Source organism: Amphiura filiformis, chromosome 1 (genome assembly GCF_039555335.1).
Source record: "Amphiura filiformis chromosome 1, Afil_fr2py, whole genome shotgun sequence".
Lineage (NCBI taxonomy): Eukaryota > Metazoa > Echinodermata > Ophiuroidea > Amphilepidida > Amphiuridae > Amphiura > Amphiura filiformis.
This window is the reverse complement of record NC_092628.1, coordinates 101798755-101822544: the sequence shown is the minus strand read 5'-3', so window position 1 is coordinate 101822544 and position 23790 is coordinate 101798755. Positions and strand designations below refer to the sequence as shown.

At 36.2% G+C, this 23790-nt stretch overlaps 2 protein-coding genes across 3 annotated transcripts in view; one reads left to right on the top strand and one right to left on the bottom strand.

Annotated features, from left to right (window-relative positions):
* LOC140160728 (serine/threonine-protein kinase 11-interacting protein-like) overlaps positions 1–7869 on the bottom strand; it is a 41700-nt gene extending 33831 nt beyond the window's left edge. For both annotated transcript variants that reach the window (XM_072184030.1, XM_072184038.1), the window contains exons 1-3: positions 7729–7869; positions 2381–2487; positions 1445–1632 (exon numbers count right to left, since the gene is read on the bottom strand). In XM_072184030.1, coding sequence (XP_072040131.1) covers positions 1445–1632; positions 2381–2456 — 264 coding nt within the window. In that variant the 5' untranslated portion in view covers positions 2457–2487; positions 7729–7869. The remainder of the gene's footprint in view (positions 1–1444; positions 1633–2380; positions 2488–7728) is intronic.
* Positions 7870–10056: 2187 nt separating this feature from the next.
* Positions 10057–23790, top strand: part of LOC140160720 (uncharacterized) — a 42882-nt gene continuing 29148 nt past the window's right edge. The window contains 1 exon segment of the mRNA XM_072184019.1: positions 10057–10193. The gene's annotated coding sequence lies outside the window, so the exon portion shown is untranslated.

Genomic DNA, 23790 nt, shown 5'->3' with positions numbered 1-23790 from the left:
TGTCTATGGGGTGTACACAGATTTGGGGTCAAAGGTCATTAAGGGGTCACTTCCGGTAAAAAACGAAATATTTAAAAAAAATTATAAGCTAAGTAAAACATGGGATAGTAACGGTATGTTCACACGTGATCTGCAGTCACCCAATGTATATGTGGTATTTTTTTATTTGGGGTCAAATCTCATTAAGGGGTCACTTCCGGTATAAAACGAAATACCTTTAAAATACATCTTCTTCCACAGATTCTGTAGGACAGTGATGCCACTTGCACACATGTATTGTTATTACCCAGTGTCTATGGGGTGTACACAGATTTGGGGTCAAATGTCATTAAGGGTCACTTCCGGTATAAAACGAACAACCTTCAAAAACTTTTATTTGCTAAGAAAAACATAGGACAGTAACGGTATGTTCACACATGAATTGTGGTTACCCAATTCATATGTGGTATTTTTTTAATTTGGGGTCAAAGGGGTCACTTCCGGTCTGAGACGAAAAACCTTCAAAATGCCCCTTCTGCCACAAATAACATGGCAAAGTGATGCCACCTGCACACATACATTGACATTAGCCAATGTCTACGGGGTTTTCATATATTTTGGGGTCAAAGGTCATTAAGGGGTCATAACACGGCTGTGTTCGTGGTCTTAGACCACAGCTAAGTCTAGTTAACTACTTTGCTTGTTTATAAATTCATGATTTTGAGGTTTTGTACATAGACCTACTGTATGCATAAATAAATATATTCGCGCATTTTCGCGATAGCTGTATTGAGCGAGAAAACTAATATTCTACAAATATTTCTACTTTTAAAGTAAGCTGCTTTGATTTGTTCTTTGTTAACTAAATTAAGTTTAATTTGACAAAACCAAGAAAATCTTTTTATTTTTGTTTTTGCTGCTAGTTTTGTCAGTGTACCACTAACTTTTTCAATGCTGGTGCTGTTGTGACTACTAGCTGTCTGGCAGGACGTAAAAGAGACAATTGTATTTACCAACTTGATGTGGGAGAGTAATAAAAACAAAAAAGCAAGATGTTTCCAGAAAATAAACAGGCAGAAAACCACCAAGGGGAAACCCCTACAGCAAATCAATAAAAATAACCCACTTGTTTCTGGTTTACTGTGGTTTTCCTTTAGATGAAGCAGTTGCTGACTGTTTGTTCCTTTCACATTTTCGTTTGCCTTGTCTGCATATTCCCCACATCAAGTTGTTATACTAGACCAAAACCTTCACAATATTCTTTTTAGAGGCATTTTTTTCATCTTCGTATCCTTGGTATAATTTTACCTTGCTCAGTCAGGTATGTAATCCCACTGGATTTATGTCAAAAACATGACAAATCAGCCTATTTTGGGCATATAAACCACTCAACTCCCCCACCCCTGGTGCACTGCCAGCCCACACCCCCCAGGTTACATGCTTTTTTTTCATGTTTTCTACTTACCTTAACAGCATGTGCTCTTTTAAAGAAGTCCAGCAGATAAGCAACATCTTGTTCCCTTTTTGTGTGAGGAGCACCTGCTGACTTGGATGTTGCTTGGTGTTGGATGAGATGATGGAAGCATTTATTGAGATAAACCAAGGAGGCGGAGCTTAAGGAAAATTTGTTTGTCTTATCCTGAATCTGAGATCCTGTGTGAAAGAATTCAATTGACAAAAAACAGCTAGTTAAGGATTACTTAAGTTAGGAAAATATATAAATGAATATGAATAGTTATAGAATTTCGAGTATTATAAAATATTTTGATGCGATTTCTGAATACTGAAAATTAGTAAATCTGGGATATGCCTTTCGCAATTCTCCGAGTTCAGGCAGTGACAATAGCAAAAACAGCTTGACACCGTACATTCACACCGATAATAATCACTCTCCACATACATGTATTAATGATATTCCAAAAGGACTAGTTATTGAGTTATTCCAGTTGAAATCCATACATCCCCTATGCAAGACATGACCTTAATCTCCCACACAGGGAGTGTGAATTTCAAATGGAGTTACGTGAATGAGTGATTCCATTTGAAATCTACACCCCCAGTGTGGGAGATTAAGGTCATGTCTTTCATAGGGGGTGTATGAATTTCATCTGGAATATAGCCCATTTATCAAGAATTTGTCAGTAGGTACATGTAGTTACCACAACAATTCATCTATATTCAAATAAATTCTGTTCAAAAACTTTTTGTGATAAAAATTTAGAAGGATGATGGTGATTTTGCAAATTGCATTCTTGCCATGCTATAATTAATAATCAAATCCAAAAATGAGGAAATAAAAACATCCTAAAAAACTATATCCTGGCATTCCTGGGTCAAAAAAAGTGTAGGCAGGGAAATACAGTAACAACTGAAAGTTTCCAAACTTAAATAAAATATGTACCATGTTTCCTCAAGAATGTTGCCAATTCACCAACAGCATCTACTGAAGGTTGATTCATTCGCTGGTAACCACTCATTGTTGACTGCTAAATCACTGCATCATAATATCTGAAAAGAAATGTTACCGTATATGAGTATTTAATCCAGAATTAATTTCAAATAGTTTGTTTTTAGTTAGCTAATTTAGGGTCTACATATATATATTTACTTTTTTTTAACTAAAGATTCCCCCATTTTTTTTTTGGGGGGGGGGGGTTCTTTTTTAAATTTTCAGTATATCACATTGTTTCTTTTTTAAATCGAGGTGCATTTTTTGGCTTCCAAATTGTGTTTTCCTAAGTGCTTAGATTAGTGCTGAACTTATTCGGAACCAAACTGGCTGCTGCGGTGATCATGTGACCTAAGTCGCTGCCTCATTAGAAATCATTACAGGGTTACAGCTAGTGCTCAAAGCAGCCTCTTGTTTTGTTGGATTTTTCAATGAAAATGATCTAAATTTGGAAAACTGAAGCAGCATACAACTTCTTAAAGTTCTTAGGTACGTGTATACAGTACACATGTATGAATCCGTCGAGATATTCGGCTGGAAAGTTTGTTTCAGCCTCCATTGAAATTGTGTCGAACGGCACTCGCTATCGGGGACATGTAAAGATTCCCCCACCATAGCACGATAGACATCAATATGATAAGGTTAGCTCGAGAAGTCTAGCCAAGAATTATCTCACCGATAGCTTCACATTCTAGGCTAGAGACCATTGCATTCAAAATAGTCGGATTTTAAGCATGATAAAATCCAGCACAAACATGAATTTATTGATGATAAATAAATGATAAACACACACTGTAACCTGTATTTTCTTGGATATATTTGATATTTTATTTAATAGCAACAAGGTGAGTTTGGGTGATGTGCGAATACTTATTGATGCTCCGTGCAGTTACATGTAATACGATCGGCGAGCGTACATGTACATGTAGTACACGCATTGTAGGCATTGGAATGAATCACAATTTTCATTTCATATTTCATATATATATTTTATTTCACATTGGTGGCCATGGGCCAAATTACAGAGAAATATTACAAATAACTATTTTATAATTAAAGATACTTAGAATAACAGACAAAATTTAAAACATTTATAATTACACAAGTATTGCACATTATATAATAGTATAAATAAACATGACATGGAAAATTAGAGTCATGCGGTAGCATGACCAGCAAGTTTTAAAAAAACGACTGATAAAGAAGAATAAACAGATGCACCGCAAGACTATATTTACACGAAACAAAAAAGCGCTATTGTTCTATGATATTTTTCGCTGGGTACAAAATATATCTAAAACCATGCTAAATCTTATTTACTGTCCAAAGTGTAATATTTTAATAACTCATTAATTCAAAAGTTACACCAATCTTACAGTCAATCCGATTGTTTGATAATAAACAAACATTCTTGTTTATTTCACGCGGTATTTCATAGCCAAAATTAGTGGCAAATCATAGCTAATCATACTGATATCCAGAATCTTTCGTCACTGCTACAGCCATACATGGCTGTCACTGTCGCACTACTTTTTGAGATTCACTTTCAGAATATACCCTAGCATTTTCCTGGATACCCTACATACAAATTCTGGATCCCATTCGCCAAAAAAATCAAGTTTTTCACAATTCTTTTATTCTTTACGGACCACAGCATACATTCATATTAATAAATACTCCACTTTCACACGTCGTTATATCGGGACGTCCACGTGGCGAAGTGGTTAAGGCCATGGACTTCTAATCCACTTAACAAGTTCGAAACTTCCCACCACCTTTTTTTAAAAATGTTTTATTAACCAATTTATTGTCATAAATCAAGAATAACACCATTTCAACATCCATTGCTATTGTGATATTATTTTTTTTTTCATCAAACAAACATGTTTGATTTTTTATTCACATGTAGACCTAGGGCCTACTTTCACCACCCAGATGCTTTCACCATGCCTGACGATCATGATATTTTCGTCATTTAAAACACATTTATCAGTGGCTCTGTTCACAGCTCACATTGAAATTATATTTGGAATAAATATTATAAATTGTCACAAATTAAAATCACAAACCGCGAAAGATCGCCAACAACTGCCGCCGAATATTGTTAACCAACTAGATTTCCCACAGGGATATAAAGAACCACAAACCGCGAAATTTGGATATATACTAGATTGCCCCACAGGGCTATAAAGAATCACACACAACGAAATATGGATATCCAACAAGCTTAAACTATAAATTAGCTACCGATAGAGGGCAGGGCTTGATACGGGAAATTAAAATCAAGAACCGCGAAAGATTGCCGACAACCACCGCTTAATAGGGATATCCAAGAAACAAAGAACCACAGACCGCGAAATTTGGAAATCCAACCAGATTTCCCGCAGGCCTATCGATTATAAAGAACCACAAACCGCGAAATATGGATATCCAAAAAATTAAAAACACAAACCGCGAAAGATCGCCAACAACTGCCGCTCAATATTGATATCCAACTAGATTGCCCGCAGGGCTATAAAGAACCACAAACCGTGGAATTTCGATATGCAACTATTGCCCCACAGGGCTTCAAAGAACCACAAGCCACGAAATATGGATATCCAACAAGCTTAAACTATAAATTAGCTCCCGATAGAGGGCAGGGCTTGATGAGGAAAATTAAAACCACAAACCACGAAAGATCGCCGATAACCGCCGCTTAATAGGGCTACAAAGAACCACAAACCACTAAATTTGGATATCCAATTAGATTGCCCGCAGGCCTATCGATTATAAACAACCACAAACCGCGAAATATGGATACCCAACAAATTAAGACCACGAAAGATCAACATCAACTGCAGTTCAATATTGATATCCAACTAGATTGCCCCGCAGGGCTATAAAGAACCAGAAACCGCGAAATTTGGATATGCAACTATAGATTGCCCCACATAGCTACAAAGAACCAGAAACCACGAAATATGGATATCCAACAAGCTTAAACTATAATTAGCTCCCGATAGAAGGCAGGGCTTGATGAAAACCACAAACCACGAAAGATCGCCGACAACCGCCGCTTAATAGGAATATCCAACTAGGTTGCCCCGCAGGGCTACAAAGAACCACAAACATTAAATCACGATTATATTGCCTACTCGGGGCGTTTAGGCGCTTTAGTAGTATAGGCTTAAATATAATACCAGTTCCGACTTGAAGTAGGCCTAAATCGGACTTACTCTCTGTGTCTCTGTGGCATTGTCAACATTGGGTGTGTGTTGTTCATATTTACATTTTCTTTACATATTTACTTTGCCTTGAATAAAAATACTTTCCAAGCTTGGAGCTGCTTGGCTACATTCATAAAAAGAAAAGAAATCTACCAAAAAACGTTGACAACGTAAAGAAATCAGCAAGTTTAAAAAACCCACCTCGCTCACTTTTTGAAACTTGGTCCCATTTTTAACACCAACAGCAAATCAGTGTTTTTATTTTATTTCAACAGAACACAGCGTTTCCAACAAGATTACAAGCCTACTTGTTATTTGCTTAATTCAATCATTAATCATGATTATTATGCAAGAACAAGATAATAACCTTTCAGGTCGTTCCAGAAAGCTTACAAATTAATATCGCATCTGCACATTAAAGATACATTTCACTTCTGGAAATGTTTTAAATTTATATATGATAAAGTTTAAATCAGTATACCTTTTACAAATGGGACCAAGTTTCAAAAAGTGAGCCGAGGTGGGTTGTTTTTAACTTGCTGATTTCTTTACGTTGTCAACGTTTTTTTGGTAGATATATTATTACAAGGACATAAATATATATATGAAATTTGCACAAATAAAATAGGCCAATTACACTAAAAATCAAAATATAAACCTGCCAGCAGGATTAAACCATTCTTTGTTTTACCTCATTTGTTTGGCTCGAAATTAAAAGGGGATAATGTGATCAGTGAAAACAAACATTTAAATAAGAATCTATTCTTAGAAAGGAAAAAACTTGGAAGTATGACTATATCTCCTTAAATTTGCCTTAAGTTGTATTTTGCAAACTAAAACAAGAATACTTTAATATGAATATGAAAGTAGGCCTATGACTGTGAATTAATTTAGATGCCAAAACAAAATGATAAAGTCACCGGCGCTTGCAAAAGTTATGAATGAACGCTTTTCCTACAATGGTTTATACTCGTTACATGTATATCGCCATGGTCGGGTCACGTATGTAGGCCTATTTGCATGCTTGTCGTGGGTCGACCTGGCTAAAAATCCTGGGCGTTTGCGGGCCGAATGTGGCAACCCAAAATTTACGGTTGACCTGGGTGAGAGAAACCGATTTACGATAATGCGATAACTTAGGTGGTCTATCGTGCGCGTGCGCGATATGCTATTTTGGGTCGACCTTAGACTTGCTTGCCAGTCCTATATACGCCGTACCTATGTATATTAAGGACTGGCTTGTAAACGCCGTTTTGGATGTCAATGAGAAGTACACACTTAACGATTTGCGCCGGTTAGAAACTTGAAAAAAAAATCTTAAAATTTTTTATCAATGTAAAAGTGGTACCAACCTTATTGTGCTTGCTAATTTAAGACTCGGTTGAAACAAAATTAAGGATCGAATGCATTTTAGTGTCCAAAAAGGCAAAATTATCGTCAAAGTTCTACCGAAATCGGCACCCTTGCGAAGGGTTCAGAATTCGAATCGGGAACGAAAATATCCGATCTTTACGATCAAAAACACAAAATTACAACTTTAAACATACTATTGGCAAAAGACATTATTACCAAACAATATAGAATAGAAAATTTGACATCATTTTCTCAAAACATTGAAGAAATTTGCTCACTAGACATAGAAAAAGTACGCAATCCAATTCCCGTTCAAACGCGTGAGAAACTGAACGTGCATAATCCCGACTAGGTCGACCTGGGATTTTTTTCTCCCAGCTTGACCCAAAACGCGCTATCATGAGACTATGCTGTTTGGTTTTTTAATTGAAGCATTAAACATGTTAAATGTTGGCTGAATATATATGATGAAAGTCAATCTTTGACAAGATGTAACTTTGCTACGGAAAGTGCTATGAGAAAACGGTTTTCAGTTTTGGCTTTCTTTACTCAAGGGCTTTAATTTGATATATAAAATGATGCAGTTTGATGGCAAATTTGAATTCACCTTCTACGTCATGATCATTTCTTGTTGAACTTGAAGTAAGCTTAAAAATCACAAAATCTGAAAATGTACACGCCCCCATTTTGTGGAAATTTCAACGAAATACAAAGAGATCTTCTATAAATTAAACTCACCACAGACAAGATAATACGTTTTCCTTGCTTGTAATAAGTCCAAATCGTCTCTAATTTTCATACAAAAGACAGATTCTAATCTCGGAAGTTGTTCACTCGACATGAGATTTCCACATCGGCACAACAGCTTTGAAATGTGTGTGTGACCTGGGTCAAGATTGGCGTGTCACGTGAAAATTAATTGATTTCGGCTGTTACTTCCGGTTATCAATGTTTTGGTTGTGCATGGTGCCGAGATCGAATGGTGTTATGGTGCCAGTTCGGTGGGTGGGTTTTTGGGTGGGTGGGTGCCGTGAGTCTGCTGGGTCACGGGTACCGCGGGTGTTAGAAGTTTGAGGCACGCGCCCGCGGAGATCGAAATAATAATTAATATTTACCAACGATGTTATACCAATTACACAATGAACTTGAAAATACAATTATTTTTGTGGACAATACTATATTTATGAGCTTTTATTATGTTTTGGTGGAGGGAAAGGCAGTCTGTAAAAACTGACTTATTTACTATCTACTGACGATAGTTCTGTTGATACAAAAGTTCAAAAATGTCAGTCTCGCCGGGTCCTAAATACCCATTCAGTCCCCGATTTCATGTGCCATAAAGCTCTATATTACAGAATGTTGTTTTGGGTATATATTTTGAAAAAAGAGGAGTCATTCCATTAGGTAGAACATTTTTAAAAAGGGTCATCGCATCGGCGGGGTCATCGGGTAGAAAAAAATGGAGCGGGGGGGGGTCATCTGGTATGAAAAAGGTGTACCGGGTACCGGTATATTCAACTTCAAAAAAGGGATTGCACATAGGCCTATAGTCACTTCTAAAGTTGAGTCCCCCCCCCTCCCCATGGTGGGAAACCTAGCTGAAAATGCATAAAATGCAGCAATTTGCCCCAAATGATCATGATGAATACGATGGATGGTCATCGAGTTTAAAACCCAAGGTATGACACGTTTTTCCCCCATGTCATCCTCTCCTCCCCATCATATGGACCGGGGGGGGGGGGGCAAAGCCATCCCTGTTTTCCCAACCGACCCAGATTTTCTGTTGGATTCTTTTTTAATTTGCTGTCTGTAATATGGTTGTATTTAAATGAGCTGTTTTTTCAGTGACCATATGTAAACGTGTCTTGAATTTGACAGTATGCAAATTGCTGCATTCATTGTATCAGTTATTTGGGGGCAAAAACTTATTTTAGTACCGTTGACAAAATAAGACATTTTACACGAATCTGTAATTTAGATACGGACAGTATCTTTAGCTACATGTATTTGAATGGGGCTTCAACTTGGTCAGTACAGCTGTTTTCTTAATTTTTTGCTAAATTTGTCATTCAAAAATACTAAATGACAATTTGAATGACCTTTTCTTCACTTTTAAGCAATTTATGAATAATTCTAATTTTCTTACAAGCTCTTACACTTGCGCTGGGATCAGTCTTTAACCTTTGAATCAAAGAAATATTTTTCTTTCTTTCTTTCTTTTTTTCCTTGCCCACCTTTAGCTACCTTTTTTGGCTAGGCAGTAGCGTAGCATTAGGAGGGAAGGGTGGGGGCACATTATTTAAAGGCCCTTTCAGTGATTTCACAGGAACATTTAAAAAATGGAAATTTGTCAGAGTTGCTTAGAAATAAAGAATAAGTCTACAGAATTTCATTAAACCACTTTTCCCTGAATACATCGACAAATTAGTCAAAAACAGAAGTTTTAGAAAGGTTTTCTACTTCAACTCAGATCGACTCGAGAAAATCGAGATTGTCGTACAGTGCGCTACTAATCGACTGGAAAAACTTCCTAGTCCAGTGTTTCTAACACGGGGAAGTAGAGTCTAAATTGATTTAAAACAGACGCTTAATTTTTGTAGTAGAAAACAAAATAAGCAATTAAAGGTCACCGAGGCAAACTAACGGTCAATTCAAATATGATAAACAGTTAAAATTGTGTATTTTGTTTAAAATAGTAGCTACTGATGTAATAAGTAGTAGAAACAATACGCAACGCGTGTTGGTACGGTGGAGAGTGAGCTTCTCGATCTCGAGTCGGACTTTTTGTACTGTCAGTATCAAAAGTCCAGAATCATGCAAATGCTTTATTTTGTCTAAAATACACGGCTTTCGACCGAACCACTAGCAGGCTATGTTAGCACATCTATGCCAATTACAAAGGTACCAAAATCTGAATTTTGATGATTTTTACGATCGTCCGGATGAGCAAATCACTGAATGGGCCTTTAATGCCATGCCATGGCGTGTCACCATTAATATCATTAGCGATTTTGATGAGGTGTTTCTAGGATCTCGATTTCGCATTGACTGAATCAGACTGGCAACTTTGTGAGTTTATAAACAAGACATGGCGGCTCACTGAGATGGGATTTTTGAGTTGTACATCTTCTTGAATATTTTCCCGTTTCTGCAGTTATTCATTCTAAACAGGACTTGAGGATTAATCGCATGAATATTTACATGTAAGTTAATCATCTCCTACTTGTATTAAATCTTAGGCACTGATTCGTGTGCATGGGAAACATTGATACATTATCATGCATTCATGCATTTATTTTAATTCTTGCATTGGCATTGATCATGTTGATATTGCTTGTCTTCCATGCTTCAGTGAATCAAGTTTCAAGTTCATGGCTTGGCAATGCAAATATTGAATTGAATTTGTCATTTTGTTAACACAGCGAATTTGAGTGAAACATGATTCATGAACATCTTCAGTGCACAGTAGACTATCACTAAGGCTATAATGTAGGTAACCTAGGCAAACCTTAGTTAACACATTTACTAGTCAGCTTAATTCGCCGAGACCGGGCCCCAACACAATGCATATTTACATAGAAATTTGAATTTTTTTTCGAGAATAGGTGGGTGAAGGAAACCTACATAAATATGTTTTCTATACTTCACTTGACCCAAATATATGATTTTTTATGGTGATAATCAAGTCGCACATGGAATTTTAGAGGATTTTGATAGCAGTTCCATTAAAAAAGCTGCCATCGCCATGAGACTAAGATCTAGAAACACCCCGAAATGCCGCTTTTGGGGAATTTTGCTAGCTGAATCTTTTTGATGAAAGTCAATCTTTGACAAGATGTAACTTTGCTACGGAAAGTGCTATGAAAAAAAGGTTTTCAGTTTTGGCTTAGTTTACTCAAGGGCTTTAATTTGATATATAAAACGATGCAATTTGATGGCAAATTTGAATTCACCTAGGATACCTATATAATGCCAATTTATGTCCAGGAACTAATTCACAGATCTCCAAAACATTGAAATGAAAAGAGTTAATTTGTCAAGACCAAGTGAAAAACTTATGTTTTTCTGCTGACAGTTTCGCCAGAAACCTTCTGGCTTTCTCAAAGCATTGATGATGTTATTGATCCATCTGCTTGGAGCGGGAACCTTGACCGGATGTTTTGATTTTCCCGGAAGTAGTATTCCTGTCTCCAGCGGTGGTCTTGACTTGAGTAGAGGATCAAAAATCATGTGACTCAGAAAGAATGTGCCCTCGTCTCTGATCATGGTCTTGTCCCCTCTCTTGCGAATCCAGATCGCTTCCTTTACCCGTCTTGCTCTGCGATTTTCTTCTCTGTCGATGATTGATGAACTGTCCCAGTCTATGATATGGTTTTCTCTTTGACACATGATCAGTAATTGCGGATTTATTTATTTCCGTAAGAGATTCTGTTCTTTTGGAGCGTGTGTATTTACAAAATGTAAGCTGGCCCGCTTTCTCTGCTTCCCGTTTGTGCTCACTCATGCGGACGCCAAATTGTCTTTTGTCCAGGGGCTCGAATTTGGACGCGAATCACTGAATCGATTCGCGCTGTGATTCGCCTGACTTGGTACATAGGCGAATCAAAGTTGATTCGCGTAGAAGAAAGAAGAAGAAAACAAAAATAAAAGGGAAATGCAAGAAACATAAAAGAAAAAGAAAGAAACCAAGAGAAAGGAAATTAAATTGTTTACATTATAACAAACCATTAATTGCTCACCACCGGGCAGCGATTTATACACAAGTTCAGTGAAGGAGAATCCCCCTCTTAACTGGCCATTTAAACCCAAACAATTTGATGAATCGTCATTTTTATATTGCGCATTATATAATCAATTTCAGTGGGACCGAACAGCAAAGAACTTGATAAAACTCCATGGCCTTCATCCCGGTTGGATAGGTTGACTTTGTCTGCAGCCCGCTGTTGACTTAGTCTTCCGGTAGGTCTAGGGCCTTTCTGGGCCGGTGCTACGGAGGACCATTGTAACATTTGCACAATGTTACCAAGAACAAATCCAAATGGAGAGACATTTTAAACATCATTTAGTGTACAGTACAGTAAAGGAACAGTTTCAAAGATGGTCAAGATTGCAGATTTCATGTTCGCTGTGGGAAGTTGTTGCATTAAGGTAGGCACCGGAGTTTCGCGCGATTTAAAACGGCAAAATGCGCTGGCCACTTTTCAAAATGCGCGAAAATGGGCCAAAAAATAGGTCAAAATGCGCTAAAATGTGCGATCGCCTGTTTTCAATGCAAAACACGAAAAAAACATCGGTAAAACAATGGCATGTCAATCAATTACGAACGACTTCCGGTTCATTTCCAGTTTCTGGAAAAAATAAAAAATAAAGATGGCGACCATCACAAATCGTCGATCGAAATGTCGAAAGCAAGGGCAAATTTCCCCACATTATGCTTGGTTTAATGATCGTTATTTGTATTTTGATGTACATAAGTGAAGTTAGAACCAATATTGAGTGAATTTTCTTGTAAATGCTGCCGATTTGGGGCATAAAATCGTAAGTTTTAACTTTAAGCTTATCGATGGGTCAAAATCGTGAACATTCTCGATGGAATCCAAAAATGCGCTTTGGACACCCAAATGCGCGAAAATGTCGCTTTTATGCCGAACCGCGCTAAACTCCGGTGCCTACATTAAGGGGTACTACACCCATTGATTTTTTTTGCATTTTTGCATTTTGTGAAGAAATTACAAAAAAAATTGGACAAAGTGGTATGCAAAATGAAGGGGCAAATCTTCTCGCTTTATTGGTGGTATCGGTATCAATGTAGCTTACATGCTTTTACAGATAGAAGCCAAAAGGAGGTACATCACTGATGATTTAAATTCACTTCATTTTGGAAAGCTTACTATCAACGGATTTCGTTAAAATTTTGGATATGTGTTGCTAACACATTAGGGAAATAAAGTTGATATTGTAACGGAACCCCCAGTAGGCACCTCAGTAGGCCTACTAATATTGAAAACCATCATTTAAAACTTCGCAGCGCTAATCATATTTTTTATCATATTTTATAATCTATTCATTTCAATCTTTATTTCATTTGCTCAGGTATCGCGTGCTTGCTTTGCAGGCGCAGCGCGTACGCAAATTGCGCGACCTAATTACTTGCGCGATATAGAAAAGAAATGCCGTTCGTGTTGTTTTGGAACGGCTGAGTTGCGCCCAGGCTTTGTACCGGTGGACGTGTTTTCATGTCTTGCAACTCGCACTTCGCACTCGGACATTCTGATAGATTCGCTGATCCTTTTTAGGACCAGCTACGTGAGTGTTGTAATAATTCGTAATGATTCGTATTTAATATAATATCTGACTAGAAATGTGCTTTTAATTTACTTATAATTTTTGTATACTTTTGGATCACGGAGACTCAGTAAGCGCGGATTAATTCCGAGTGAGTTCTCGCTATGGCGTGATCAGGTTTTGGCTTTTCTATTTTTAACTTCAGTCAGATAAATAAAATACGCATCGCGTCGATAAATCATAAATCATTAATTTCTTTAGTTAATTCATCTTATTAATTGTCACGATTTTCTAATCAATACGCCGGCCTTTTAATAAATAAATAATATAATAAATGTATTTGAGAGATCGGCGATAGAGTCCGATACTCTAAATTTCGTCATCAATTTGAGCGTAGGAAATTACAGCAATCAGCTGTTCATTTGTAAACAAACCCACGATGATTTTATAAGTGAAGCTTTTATGCCGATGCACTCGTGACTTTTACAGGATGAAGTGACTGATTTTTAGTGATTAAATAATGTCGTTATTTTGCTGATAATTTCAGTGATGAGATTGGAGTTGTAAACTTGATACGTGAATATTGAATATATTGTTGTGCATTGTGAAGCTTACAGTTTATGCTGGGAAACCAGTACAATATAATATTGCTAATTTTACGTGTTGTCATGAGTCACCTTATTGATCTCATTTCTTTAATTAAGTTACTTAAATTAATTAATTCACAATCCGTGGCAAATCACAATCAATCTTACAACCATTTCATAATCAACGACGCCCAGGTATTTATGCCATTCATGATCCTGACATTTAGGCCTATATTTCACATCGATCATTTGGGACTTTCACGCTACCATATTTAGTCCATATTTGTATTTGTAGGCCAAGGCACATCCGTTTCATTTGGTGGCAGCGGTGGGATAGAAAGTCTGTTTATCAGATTTTCGACCTACATTATTATAAAATTGGCTACAAATAGTGTTAGTAAAGGATCAAGGAGATTTAAACGATGGATCAGTAAGCATAAAAACCTCATGTTAAAGAGCAATTAACCTCAACAACTTTGAAACTCGAAAATCAACTTCGAAATTCAAAACGTGACTCGAAACTTGAAAATCGGAATCGAGATCACAATGAGGTGTTCTTTGATACCGACTTGACACAAAGTTAAGGGCATTTGACGACAATACTGTAAATAAGCAGGTCAAACCCTTCATGCCAAGAGCATACAGAATCTGTCAAATAATTTGGCTGAAGTCAAGAAAATTGAACTAATGCCATGACAGTCACCACTGCCAATTGCAACGAGTCCTCGGACTCAGACATGCAAGAAAAACATGAACAATGGCACATAGCCTTTTTACACAGTAAAGTTGGTCAGATTGAAGCAGCTATAGAATGCATTGTCAAAATGTTGACTGAGGCTCGTTTCAGTGATCCAAATGTGTCGGCTTCAAAGTACCAAAATAGTAATGAGCAGGATAACATGGCATCATTCAGTGAAGCCACTGCACACTCTCAGTCTAATGACTATGAGCATGCACCAAACAAGCCTGACATCAAACTAGATAAATATGATGGTACAACATCATGGTCCAATTACCTGCTACAATTCGAACTGATAGCAGAATACTATAATTGGAACGATTATGATAAAGCTATGCATTTAGCTGCAAATTTAAGAGGTACGGCACAGGGAGTATTAAGTGACGTGAACGTTTCAAAAAGACACAACTTCCAATCACTGGTAACTTCCTTGAACCTAAGGTTTGGTCATGAAAACCAGGAAGAATTATTTTGGATGAAATTAAATAATAGAGTCAGAAATCCTAATGAAACTTTACCTGATCTGGCTCATGATATTCGCACAATGGTTAAAATAGTCTTTCCTACAATGCCGGATTCTTCCACACAAGCATTGGCAAAGAAATACTTTGTAAATGCTATACCAGATAGCCGGGTAAGACTGAACATTTTACATGCCAAACCTGCCTCTTTTAATGCCATGATACAAATAGCAGTGGAAACAGAGTCTTTTTACAAGGCTGAAGAACTCAGAAAATGTCATGTACATGTAGAGTCAAAAACTATCATTGACAAAACAATTATTGACTTGATAGATGACATTTCGAACGAAATAAATCAGGTACATGTACAAACAACACCTGAACGAGTAAAGAGAAAATCTCCTTCAGCTCAAAGGCGAGCCTGGAAAAGGCGAACTATCCGTTAACTTATAGAAACATTATGGTGGCTTCACATGTGTAACATGCGCAGTTACACGAGTTTCATGGTTACACCTCAAACCATGTTAAGAATTGTCACCACAAGAAATAATGAAGAGGTTTAGTGACTTCACATGTGGAAAGTAGCACGAGTTTCATGATGTATTTCATGTTAAGAATTGTCACTATAATATCAAATCAAAGGTTGAAGAGTGCACTTACCGAGGGCCCCGGTAATGGCATGAATTTTCTTTTGATTTGGTATGATGCAGTTCAAAAGTATATAATGCTTTTGAACAAACAATATTGTTCAATGACAACAAGAACAATGTATTTTATAATTTAACCTCATCAGATTTGTACAAGATTTTCATTGTACACCAAAACTTGCAATAATTTGATTGCAAATGCTAATTTAACTTACCTGTATACTGCTCTAAAAATGATGGAAGTTACATAGCTTCAATATAATGTATGCATATCCATAGACCTGTTGTGTGGACACAACAACGCATACAATTGAGCAGACTAAACTGAAATTTGAGGTGTCCGCTGACTCATCAAGAGAGACAAGAACTCTCTAATCTAACACTACAGCAGACATAAAACCCTCAGAAATTGTCATAGAATACAGAAAGTAACAAACCAAAATTACTTTCGACATTCATGTGGCACCTCACTGGCATCAGATGTTTACAACTACCAGGCGACAACGATGGTGTGATGTTTCCAGATGGATGTTCGACCAGTTCTACCGACTCAATCTATGAAGACGAAGTTTGAAAGCGCTGTTCTACGACTCATTCTCACAGACATTTTCACAGACATTTTAAAATTACTGTGGAAACCTCACAAACTGAGAACTCGATACAGCACCTACAAGCCATGCACTACAACTACAAGCGGAAGAGGAAACTACCAAGAACAATTTATCATTTGCAGAACTCATGAACATGTGAACTTAAATAATTTCTTCTTGTGTTGTGTGATTCCTGATAGAAGTGCATCGGAGTGGCAACGAAGACAACGACGAAGTCAAAGACATGTCATTGGCGAAGAAGATTACAACTTCAGTGCAAGTGTTCCAGAATACAGTTCCTACCTGAAGATGGAAGTTTCAAGATTGGACACAGCCTGCACTGCATACCTGACACAGTGACAGACGTCATCAACCAGGAAGGATGGATAAACCTTTTTATATTGTTGATGAAATTAATTTGTATGTTTACTTTTATAAGCTTACATGTCTGTATAAAATTGCATTTATTGTCACCACTTTACCTTTCAGTCTTCAATGTTTCACCATGTTTAAATACCATTCTGTAGTCAGTCAACGTTTATACAGAGAGACATAATATTCCACAGAGACATGGATGGACGTCATCAAGCAGTGTTGAAAATTTCGCATTTTTGTTGTTTATAAAATTATAATCCTGGCTGGAAAACATTGCTGGAAATCTTTCAATTATTATGGTTGAACATCAGCCATGCAAAAGTGTTGATAGAAAATTTAACTGCTCACCACATTGAACAGTTGGTACATTTCTATTGTAAATATCGTACAACTGTTTTGACAGTTCATTATCGATTTTCAAATATTATTGTTTGGCGAACAGCTGATTCAATGAATGATTATGAAATGACATGTACGTGTGCGACGAACGAACTCTTCATGCTGACGCACATGTGTGTACATGTTTACAACTGTACATGTTTGTTTCCAAGGTAAATAGCGCAAATTAAATGTTTCTGGAGATAAATTTATCTCACATGTTTAAAGTATGTTTTATTCCTCAACATAAAAGGGATAATTCTCTTGAATTATTATTTGTTTTTGCAAACATTGTTAAAAATGTGTTTATGTAGATGTGAGAATCAGAATTCGTACCAGAATTCATTATTTTGGCTGCTCAATTTTGCAAATTCTAAAAACGCGCCGAAAGTAGTTCCTGCTTATGGGACACGGGCTGTCAGTAGCAGTTCAAACATTTTGCGTGCATGTAAACATTGGAAATAATCTGTGCATTAACTGTTTTCAATCATTCGTGTATTTCATAATTCTGGATACAGTTCTCGTGTGCATTTAACGAAATTCAACTGAGTTGATTGTTTATCCAGGAAGTTAACGTAAGCATTAATTAACTCTCGTTCTTCATGACCATCACCATGATGACTTTTTATACTGTTGTCTTATTTTTTTTTGGTAAGCTTAAAAATATCTGAATGTCAATGTGATTTACGATGAACCAGGAGATGACTGTAGATTTGCTATCCAGTGACATTATGATGTTGGATGTCCGTTAATAGTCCTGATTCCTGAGACGAGATTGATGATGGTGGATTCCTTTGCTCAGGAATGGCATTACTGGTAATTGTGATGTAGGACTTGGTTTTGTATAATGTGACCGTAGATCTATTGTCTGATAACTGGTGTCTATTTTATTATGTATATATCTTTTCAATATTACCTCGTATTTTGAGGACAAAATGTTTTCTTAGAAGGGGGTAATGTAACGGAACCCCCAGTAGGCACCTCAGTAGGCCTACTAATATTGAAAACCATCATTTAAAACTTCGGCAGCGCTAATCATATTTTTATCATATTTTATAATCTATTCATTTCAATCTTTATTTCATTTGCTCAGGTATCGCGTGCTTGCTTTGCAGGCGCAGCGCGTACGCAAATTGCGCGACCTAATTACTTGCGCGATATAGAAAAGAAATGCCGTTCGTGTTGCATTTTGGAACGGCTGAGTTGCGGCCCAGGCTTTGTACCGGGTGGACGTGTTTTTCATGTCTTGCAACTCGCACTTCGGCACTCGGACATTCTGATAGATTCGCTGATCCTTTTAGGACCAGCTACGTGAGTGTTGTAATAATTAAGTAATGATTCAGTATTTAATATAATATCTGACTAGAAATGTGCTTTTAATTTACTTATAATTTTTGTATACTTTTGGATCACGGAGACTCAGTAAGCGCGGATTAATTCCGAGTGAGTTCTCGCTTATGGCGTGATCAGGTTTTGGCTTTTCTATTTTTAACTTCAGTCAGATAAATAAAATACGCATCGTCGATAAATCATAAATCATTAATTTCTTTAGTTAATTCATCTTATTAATTGTCACGATTTTCTAATCAATACGCCGGCCTTTTAATAAATAAATAATATAATAAATGTATTTGAGAGATCGGCGATAGAGTCCGATACTCTAAATTTCGTCATCAATTTGAGCGTGGGAAATTACAGCAATCAGCTGTTCATTTGTAAACAAACCCACGATGATTTTATAAGTGAAGCTTTTATGCCGATGCACTCGTGACTTTTACAGGATGAAGTGACTGATTTTTAGTGATTAAATAATGTCGTTATTTTGCTGATAATTTCAGTGATGAGATTGGAGTTGTAAACTTGATACGTGAATATTGAATATATTGTTGTGCATTGTGAAGCTTACAGTTTATGCTGGGAAACCAGTACAATATAATATTGCTAATTTTACGTGTTGTCATGAGTCACCTTATTGATCTCATTTCTTTAATTAAGTTACTTAAATTAATTAATTCACAATCCGTGGCAAATCACAATCAATCTTACAACCATTTCATAATCAACGACGACCAGGTATTTATGCCATTCATGATCCTGACATTTAGGCCTATATTTCACATCGATCATTTGGGACTTTCACGCTACCATATTTAGTCCATATTTGTATTTGTAGGCCAAGGCACATCCGTTTCAATATGTAAAATGGGAATAAGTGGTTCCTGATTTCTTTTATGACTTCATGAACTTGGTGCTCCACAACTATCAAAAAAGGAACTGGTTAAAATGCTTCTATTTTCAATGTTGAGCTATATTTTGTATTTTTAACTTGCGACATTATTGCACTGAAACTTAATTAAGCCATAGGTAACAGGTTACAACAACCATACTACAGCAATGATGAAAAAAATTGTATTTCTTGTCACCTATACAACCATATTGGGTAGTTTTCCGTAAGCTTACCTTTTGTGATTTTGGTAACTATTTTATATTTATTTGTGAAATCCGTCTCAACTAGGCATTCTAAATTGTACTCACCATTTACATCCCAAGGTATATTAGTATATCCACCATGCACTTCACGATATATATCCAGTTAAAGACAGAATATCAAAATTATGCCTCATATGATATCACAGACTCTCACATGTGTATTCAAAATTGATGCTTAAATTTGACCTGAACCAATTGACCTATAACCTGACATACGGTGACCTAATAGCCTTTTCTTCTCCTAACAACTTATGACTATGCATCCATTGTATAAGTGTTATTTAATTTATTCAGTGTTATATCATGGTAGGTATTTTGCATGCACCACTATAGATTTTCTATAGAGAGTATAACAAAGGATTTAATGTATTCTATTCATGTACCCTACTTGAACATTTTGAAAAGAATAAATTATGGTTTGTTATGAAACACAGATCTGAGTTACTAGGTTACAGTAAACAAAAAATATATAGGGTTAAAATGACTTACTAAAATGGTTGAAAGTCACTTTATATGTAGATATATTTTATAAGTTAAGGACATGAGGTGATAAACATATATATGTACTTAATAAATTTGCAAGAAAAAAAAGAAGAGGGGTACTGATGAAATTCGGGGTATTATATCGCCTTAAGGGGGTTCGAAACGATGTTTCTGGAAAACAGAAACTGAATTTAGAACCATTTGAATAGATTGAATAAGTTAAGCTAACTGAGCAAAATAGTTTTTGTTTGAAGGAAATCGGACATACGGTTGTCAAGATATGCATGTTTTTAGTTTCTTTGTATTCTATTGTTTTTATTTGTGTTAATGAGGAAAATTGGCAAAATGTGCTCATGAATATTCATGTTTGCCAATATTATACCAATATCTTATGAATAAACCTTCATACTACTTTTATTTTATATTATTTTGACATGAAACTTTGCCAATGTGTTTCTATGGCCTAAAACATTACCATGTGATTTTCCCGCCAATCTAATTTGCATATTTGCATAATTAATTAGCATTATACTTAAGGCTAATTAATTATGCAAATATGCAAATTAGATTTGCGGGAAAATCACATGTTAAAGGTTTAGGTCATAGAGACACATTGGCAAAGTTTCAGGTCAAAATTCTTAACGGTAAAAGTAGTATGAAGGTTTATTCATTAAATATTGGGAAAATATTGGCAAAAATTAATATTAATGAGCACATTTTGCCAATTTTCTTCATTAACTTCATCAATATATTGGCAAAAAACAATAGAATACAAAGAATCTTTCAACAGCAATATCTCAAAAACCGTTTGTCCGATTTGGCTCAAATTTTAGAATTAAGATTATTTTGCATATATCTCTCTGCAACAAGTCTATTTTAATCTCAATCAGAGCAACTTGATTTTGCCTTTCGTACCACCTTAAATTGGTATATTGGATCATTTTTACAGTTCCTTGACATTTAGGGATTAGAGTGTTTTGAGAAAGTTGCTGTTTAAAAATGTAATAGCTGCCATATGTATCAACATGCTTAATTACACATTTTGCTGTTATTTCACTTAATTTTGAGAACAAAGTTTGGGCTGCTTCTAAGAAATCTGAGCTTAACTTGAACATTCCATGTTCTGCAGCATCATACACCAATTTGATGGCACTAACATTGACTAATGAGGACTAAGCTTTAGATTGAGACCAAGCGTAAACATTGTCTGCAAGGAATGCATGGTCCCGGGGGATCACTCGCATGTAATGGAGCCTACGCATCCACGTTAATAAAAACATCGAAAAAGGTCGAATCTTGGCCATCGGGCGTCGACGACGTCTTTGCAAATAAGGAGTCGATTTTCCACAATTTCGACATAAAGGGTGTTGATTTTGAACATCGATCATCGCCATTTAGGGTCTTACTTTCGGCCCTTCAGTTGTATTCATGACTTTAATTTTTTCCCGATTCTAGATCTCTTTGCACCTGATAGTCTGTTGCTAAATTTAACAAGGCCCTATAGATTTAGAAGATGAAACCAAACTATAATACGAACTGTCAACTTGACAACATGTGTTGATTGATATTGCATAAACATTATTACGATCTTGTCGGCAATTTGACATCAAATTAGCATAGATAAACAAACATGTTTTGTCTACCAACAACATGGATTATAAAATGAATTACTACAAAATATATGATGTCAACATTGAAAGTGATGATTTTTATGAAGAAAAAAAATGTGTCGCAAATTGTGAGTAATATTTATTGAGCATTCTTTGGTTAAGCTTACCCCGGGAACTGGCGGGAAGCTTACCCCACACAAATCGATGCCTTCATTTGCACTTGCACTCAGTTCAGAATGAGAATTGTAGAAAATATAGATCAAATTCAAATATCATTTGAAAAGAATATTTTTTTTCAGACTGTTATTTAGTATGAGACAATTTTATAAAACAACATACCGTATTTCATCAAATAAACGCCCCTGGGGGCGTTACATTTTCCCAAGGGGGGGGCATTTATTCAAGGTCAATTTTAGAATGATAATTCCCGTTAAAATCATTAGGTAAACTTAAAACTCACGCTAAAATGACGAACTATGAACTAGAAAGTTTAGAAACACTGACTTCTGGTTCACTTCCTGGTTTCCAATCCAGATTTTCGCCAATTATTGGCGCTATTATCAACCATGTGGGCAACTTGGTAAGCTTACAACACAAGATAGTATGGAAATATCGGCATTTTTGAAACATCTTGGTTGAAAAAAGTGGTGGGGGGCGTTTGTTTGAGGGGGGCGACTATTTGACGAAATACGGTAAGATATCTCCCATTGTTGTCACACGTATATCGAACACTTTTCCTTATCTGATGTTCGCTCCAAAAGGTTTTTTTTTTTCATTTTTGATTCTGCTTTAGGAGACCTATGTTCTTTTTTTGTGTCATCATGACTCCTAGTTTGTTGCGTTATTTGCACAAGTAATTGGTTAATCGCCATTTAGGGTACAGTTTTGGTTAATACGCTATTTAGGGTAGGATTTTAGTTATTCACGCCATTTAGGGTTTGAAAAGTGTCGAGTTAAGCCATTTAGGGTAGCAAATTAACAGGTGCTGGTTACGCCACTTAGGGTCCATTTTGGGGGTTAATTAACGAGCTTGAGTAGCTCCATTAATAGCAAGCCAGTATTGGAAACAGTTGTGTCAAATACCATCTTGACAATGAAACCATCATAATTCCAAAATTCCACTTACCACTGCTCACTCTGTGCTTGTTTTATCATTAAATTATTGCTACAGTGCATAATAATTAGCATTGATAATACGGCAGCTATTATTTTAGCCATTATTTGGCTCTGTAAAAAGCTGCCTTTAGCTAGATTTCTTTTGTGACAGGGATTGTCTGGGTTACCTTCATGGTTTTATACCACCACAAGTAGTTTAAAACATAAGGCAGCTAATACTGTGTACTGTAAATATGTAATTTATAATAGCTGCCTTAAGGGTCACGACCTGTCAGATACAGGATTTCATGCCTAAACTTTAGGCCCACGGTGGACCCCATAGACGACTTCGGAATGAATTTAAATTTTGTGCAGGTTAATATTTTAACAAGTGGCACATTTTAAGACTAGGTACAAAAAATTTGGTTGACATGAGGGGCATTTGATGCACCCTAATCCCTGCCTACCTTAGAAGTTGATGATTTCAAAAGTAGCCATATTTATGACTAGCATCCCTATCATTCAGATATAATTTAACAGGATGTTAAGGTAGATTGGCATTTTTTTCTCATGAGCACCAAGCATTTTATACTCCTGAACCGACACCTGTCACTGTTTTTATATCAGAACCTGTCCCTCCCAACTAAGATATATCCATAACCCCCCCCAAAAAAGAAGAAAATACCAGTACTGACATTTGAGCCCATTTTGAATTTTGTTTGATGCTTTTTTTGGTGAACATTGGGATTTTTTCTGTTTTATGAATATTAATTAGCTTATTTGCATATTTTGCCTACAATGTACATGTTCATTAATCCACTCTGTAGCTTTTAACACAATAACTGATCAACTTCAAATTTGGTTTTGTGATTGGATATGGTAGCCCAATGTGCTGTTTAGTTTTGTGTCATGTTATTTGCATTTATGAACTTGTGTTATTGTTAATGAGCTGATTTGCATATTTTGCCTACATTTTCATTAATCCATTCTGCAGTTTAATGGCAAAGGCCAATCAATTTCATTATTATGTTTTCAGGGTTATTAGGAGTTAAGAAAGCCT